This window comes from Gordionus sp. m RMFG-2023, chromosome 2 (genome assembly GCF_954871325.1).
Source record: "Gordionus sp. m RMFG-2023 chromosome 2, tfGorSpeb1-WG-v2, whole genome shotgun sequence".
Classification (NCBI taxonomy): Eukaryota; Metazoa; Nematomorpha; class Gordioida; order Chordodea; family Parachordodidae; genus Gordionus; species Gordionus sp. m RMFG-2023.
Window position 1 is genome coordinate 56,352,518 of NC_088776.1, and position 6,268 is coordinate 56,358,785.

Here is a 6,268-nt window from a genome sequence, read left to right on the forward strand (position 1 = left end):
GGCAATTTAATGATAATTGGTATAATGTAATAACCCTACAGAAACCACGCGCTTTCTCGAGATGGAATCATTTTTCATTTTCCCCCATTATTTTTGAGAAGTGGCCTCCGCTAGTGACATAAGATTTGGAAAAGTTAGTAAATAGCACTTTAGATAGTTAATTTGTTACTTCTAAAATTTTAGTAAAAATTTAACACTTTTTGCCTTCTTTTTAAATTTTTTATGAAATGTTCGGCTCATCTTACCTAAAATTAAATTGTAACTGATTAGGGATGTACCGATATTTCACCCATTTTAAAATATCGGTTATCGGCCAATATTATAAAATTTTCTATCCGATCCGATATAAAATGGCTTCTTTAACAAAAATAAAATTTTTAAAAAAAGTTATATTTAAAATCATTTATTTTTATAAATAAATTCGAAATCCGTTTTTATGTTTATTTTTTAATGATAAGTAATAAACATTTTGCCATATTGTTATTTTTTTTGCGCATTCTGTTTATAAAAATGTGCGATAATCTCTTCAGAATCTCTTTTTAGTGAAGCTGGTGATATTCAGTTACTATCGCCGCAGCCTGACCTCTGATAAATTTGAAATTTTGGTATTTCTAAAAAGAAATCTTCGATATATTAATGTTAAAATTTCATATATATTTGTTTATTACTTATATATATAGATTAATATATTACTTATTATATAAAAGTGATTTAACAATAAAAATATTTTATATACTTTTAGAATTGCAATTGAATTGATAAACTATAATTGAACATTTTAATATACTTAAATGACATTAATTATGGTAGTTAAATTATAGATGTTATACTAATAAAAAGTATATTAAAAATTAAAACCATTGGTATCTTTATAAAATACAAAATTAGATATATTGGATGGGTAATCGGCCGATATCAATTTAATATCGAGAATATTGAGTCGGATCGGCCTCCAAAGAGTGGTATCAAAAAATTATTCATTTTGGTTTGTTTTTATTGACAAATAGCATTATATATTTTATATTTTTTGGAGTGGGGAAGGGGGGGGGGTATCTATAGTATAAGTATGCAAACTTGGGTGCAATTTATTTTAATACTTAAATTTATATAAAATGTATGTTTATTATTATTTTTAAGAATAACCATTAAATAACTAAGTAGTAAAGATTCTAAGCATTTACAGCAATCATATTCTGTATATCCTAAATTTAAATGAGCTTAAAAGTTTTTTTTTAAATTATCCAACTAATATTTTTTGAATCAGATAATATTTGTATTAAAATCATAATAGATAATCTGAATTACGAGATAATTGAATATTCAAATTTTGAACCCTTTGGACTTAATAAAATCCCAATTGGAACTCAGATTTAAGATAATAACGTGATTGTAACGGCATTACGCGACTGTTTATTTCGTGTATATAAAACCATTTATATGCCGCACGTAAAAATAGGTAATTTTATAAAATGTAAGTGGTTTTTCAAAAATAATAACGAAAAAAAATCACATTTACTTTAAAATTAGGTTATAGCTTTGAAATTATAAACATGGCTGATCTTAATAGAATAATATCACATATAAAATGGTTGAGAGCAAAAGAATAAAAAAAATATATAATTTATTTAATTATTTATAATGGGCTATTAAGGGTCTGAGTAATGATAATAAAAAAAATACTACTTGAATAGCTAACTTATCAAGATCATTTACATTGGTTGAAAAATAAATTTTATTTCTAAAAAAAGATTGTTGAAGACAAGTGAATCTATCTAATGGGACTGTGTAAATCTTTCATATTTTATAATTCATTTCGTCATAATCAAATTTATATTTGGGAAGATATATATCATGTTTATTTTATCGCATTTAAAAAAAATATATCAGTATAAAATTCTTTTTGTAAAAAAAAATACATTCTATTGTACAAATTCGGTATTTTTAGCCTAAAAATGAGAATCTAAATAATTCGTTGGTGATGAGCCAGGTAGATTGATTGAATTGCCTCAAGTGGAAGTTATGACAAAATTGCATAGGCTGTCCTTGTTCTAGCTAAAATATAAATTAAAAATGAATTTTTATGTAATTTTTTTTTATATTTAATTGTCATGTATTTGACTTTCGGAATCATTATATTTTCAATAGAAATATGAGTCATCTGTTTCCACAATAAAGGGCCATATGGTGAATTAAAATTCTAAACACTTATTTCAGAAAATTGAAATTTGCAATTAATATGGTGATTAAATTGGGTTATAGTGAGATCAGAAACAAAATTTGAACTTGCTATTTGCATTACCATTTTCGAATATTAAATAATTAGTTATTAATTATCAAACTATATCAATTTGAACTAGTGATCTGCATCGGGCCTAAGCCTAATTTTTAAAGACCAGCCCGAAATTTATTTTTTTTAAATTTACCGGCCCGGCCAGGCCCGAATTTATTTAAATATAGAAATTAATTTTTGTATTGCTTAAAATAAAAGACCTACAATAAATTAAATCAAGAATTTTTATTTTACATAAAAAATTCAATATAAATTGATAAATTAGATATATTTAATAAAATTTTCAAGGTCTGACCTGGCCCAAATTTTTTTTTATAAATATTAGGCCCGGCCCGAACCCGATTATTTTAAATAGAATTAGGCCCGAGCCCTTGCAGATCTTTAATTTGAACATTAAGTTTGGTATATATAACTAAAGTAAAAGATTGATAATTAAGGAGGGATGGAGCTTAAAACTAAATTCTTATAATTATTATTTTCAATTTTAGTAAATTATTTATTCCATCGTTTATTAAGTGATTATCTAATGTTTTCTTCAATAATTTATGGGGCAGAAAAATATAAAAATTGGCCTTAATAATATCTTTAAAAAAAAAATAATTTGATTAATGCAGCCAAATGCTTAAAACAATTTGTTATTATAAGATTTTAAGGCACATTAAATGTAGTGCCAATTAAAATCTGAGGCCATCTTCAATTTTTCAGACATATTTGTGTTTTATTTTTGTAACTATTTGTTTTAAAACTTTTTTTATTGAACATAAGATTTGGTGTTTATAAATTGCCCGATTAACATTTTAGCCAAGATAATATTATGTAAACTTGGAGATTTTGCTCATAGATGACAGAAATGACCTCAGTTTGCTAAATCTCAAGGCTTGCAATATTATTTTGGCTATCGTAATTGGGCCGTTTTTAAAAATCGACCATAATCGGGCTGTTTAACAAAACTAATAAGACTAGATATAATAAAAAAAATATATATATTTATTCTATCCCCCCTCTTAATTATCAATCTTATATCTAGTCATATATATTGTTGCCTAAGAATTTATTATTCCATTTACATATTTTGTAACATTACATAGGAGCAATTTTAAAAATTAAGTTTCTGTTGTTTTCAATGGATGGTATAACCATAAATATAATGACTATAATTTAACATTTAAGATTTTTTTCATTTATAATCTTAATACTTTTTATATAAATTACACATAATATGATATAATCATTCTTAAGAAAGGACACAGAGAATAGTAGACAACTTATAAAAATTTCAGGCTGACAAAGAAAATTTGATGCTTCTAATATTAAATAAGTCAATATTATTTTGAAGTATATTCCAATTTAGGTTTATAGCCTTAAAGTGGTCACCATCTATGATGCAGTGTTTCCCAGCAATAAACAAAGCTTTTTTTAATAAATTTATCCAGAGATAACTTTGCTTATTGTTTGAGGAAATTTAAAGTTTTAATATAATCTGTTACAACCATAAACTAAAGAAGGTATAAACTAGAAACTCTGTGCATTTGGATCAGACTCCAATAGTCTTTCCCTTTAAGTTGGTCGAAGTTGGACTTGATTTTAAAATTTATTCTGGATCAGATCGGACCCGAAATAAATATCATTTATGTTTATAAAGAAAATTATTTTAAAAATAACCATATTATATTTTTTTAATTTCATTAAATTATTGTGCTTTAAAGTTTAAAAAAAATAGATTTGATTAAACTTAGACCTATTTTGAAATTAAGATTTTGGACTGAATTGGATTAGGATCTTTGAAAAAAAAATCTCAGATCAAATCAGTCAAAATTTTATTTTTCTCAGACCAGATTCTGGAAAAACAAATCTAAACTGGGCTCTAGAATAAACCATAAAAAACTTAATGTAATAGCTCATTTATACGTTTTTGACAGTGATGTAACTAGGATAGGGCATGGTGGCTTTGGGCACCAGTAATAACAAGTCAGTTTAAGTGGCATAAAAAGCATTAGGATACTTTGGCAACCAAGGATTTTCAACAAAATGGAATAAAAATGATGCAAGCAAATGTACACTTTTATTGTTCCTTTACTTAATTCAAAAAAATATCTAAATGTTGTCAAAACCATAAATCATTTCATACCCTTTAGTACTAAGGATAGAAAATAATAGTTATAACCCTTTTCCGCAGGACTCACATTTAAATATCCTGTCATGTATACAAACACAATCTTATTTAGTGAATATATGCACAGATTCCCCATTTTACTTCTTTTTTTAAGCATTTTCAAAAATATTCATTATTTCCCATAATGGGCTGATAAAGGTTCAAGAAAATATTGAATTGAAAAGAAAATTGATTGAAGATTTATATGCCACTAGGTAAAGCTGTGAAATAAAATTATCAAGGCAATTAGTCTTTCTACCAAAATAAAAATTTTTAATATGCACTATATATCCTTGTGCTCATTTATAATTTGATATTTGTAACTATATTGTTGGAAGTGATCCATAGATTAAAATTATTCCTTTTAAGATAAGATGATGGAATATTTGTCTGGTTCATCATCATATTTTTATTGTGGACTTCATCTAAAGCATATATTGCAAATATTATTTTAATAGATGCAGATAAAAGAGTTGGTAAAATGCCTCTTAAGGGGATTACCTCAAAGTTCACTTTTCAATATAAATTATCAAATGACATGTATAGGATGTGGACATTGTTAGTGTAACATAATATCTTAATAAAAAAACTCATTGAAATGGAATATCTTCTAGTTCTATATCAACATTTTTATAAAAATTTATATCTTCAGTCATAAATACTTATTATAAGAATAAAATGGTTAAACATATAAGAGGTTAATTTTGTGGCTAACATAATGCACAAAATTAATATTTAAATAAATTAGTTTTGATATGTGTGTAAAATTATTAATAGACCAATTAATGTATAATTTAAAATAATAATTACCTCAAATATATGTAATTAATTTATGCTCTTAAAATAAGTGTAGTATGTTTTATATTATATTAGCTTAAGTTTGTCATGTGTTGGGTGGAAGAGTACTAATTTTTATGTAATTTTAAATTTAATTATACACTATTCTAGACTACTAATTAAATAATAATTCAAGCAAATTAGTTAATGATTTAAACAATATATCCTGGGAAAATTTGATAATGTTAATTCCTAAATATGGTAAGAAAACTCACAGCAAATTGCAGTGAGCCAAAATGGGGTATTAAACAGTTTTTTACATAATAGAAATAAAAATTTCAAATCAATAGTTTTTGTTTAATATACTGTAATAGTTCCCGTCACTAAAATGAGCAACCTGGTAGCATCTGATTCTATGAATTGACAATCACAAGAAGATACATTTAAACTGTATTTTGGTAAAGACTACAAATTTAAGTTAATAAAATATATCTTATATATTCATTCATACTTTGAGCTTATCTAGTATAGACTGTTTTCCAGTAAAAGCTTGGCCTTCATATGACAACATAGCATTATCAGTCTAAAATTAAAAATAAAATTGGACACTATTTTTAAAATTTACATATAGGTTAATCAGTTCCTCTCTGGTTGTTTGTATTTTAGAATAAAAATAACGTAAAAATTCTTGTGCTATATCCTGGTGTATTTGAGATGGGTCGCCGGCCATAATTAATATACTATAGAGTTTAATAAAATATTTTGATTTCCCCTGATAAATATACTGCGTATAACCGAATAAAGGACAAAAGTATTTGATGGAATATCAGTAAAATTGATATTTTAAATTGTGATGTGAGCCGTGTATCATCCTTAAATTATCCGTGTAGTGTTAAACGATTAGTTTTTAAACGGCTAACCCAATATTTTAGCCAATAATATAAAACCAGCCTGGAGTTTTTGCTCATAGACACCTTTTAACGAAATCCTGAGGTCTGCATAACATTTTTTGGCCAAAATATTGGGTTTAGTCGATTTTAAAAATCGAG

At 25.4% G+C, this 6,268-nt stretch overlaps 1 protein-coding gene across 1 annotated transcript; it reads right to left on the minus strand.

Annotated features, from left to right (window-relative positions):
* Positions 1 to 1,784: 1,784 nt before the first annotated feature.
* Positions 1,785 to 6,041, minus strand: LOC135924856 (uncharacterized). Its single transcript, XM_065459981.1, has 4 exons — positions 5,845 to 6,041; positions 5,731 to 5,802; positions 5,586 to 5,684; positions 1,785 to 2,052 (listed from the first exon to the last, which is right to left on the minus strand). The coding sequence occupies exons 1-4, from the start codon at positions 5,947 to 5,949 to the stop codon at positions 1,942 to 1,944; spliced, it is 387 nt and encodes a 128-aa protein (XP_065316053.1). The 5' UTR covers positions 5,950 to 6,041; the 3' UTR covers positions 1,785 to 1,941.
* Between the last annotated feature and the right edge of the window lie 227 nt (positions 6,042 to 6,268).

Bases quoted from the DNA above. Each gene is read 5' to 3' on its own strand.
- LOC135924856 (XM_065459981.1), bottom strand. From the start codon at position 5,949: ATGGCCGGCGACCCATCTCAAATACACCAGGATATAGCACAAGAATTT. The intron at 5,803-5,844 runs GTAAATTTTAAA...TTTTAATTTTAG, and splicing joins AGGAACTGATTAACCTATAT to ACTGATAATGCTATGTTGTC. The intron at 2,053-5,585 runs GTATATTAAACA...TTTATATTTTAG, and splicing joins TAGTGACGGGAACTATTACA to CTAGAACAAGGACAGCCTAT.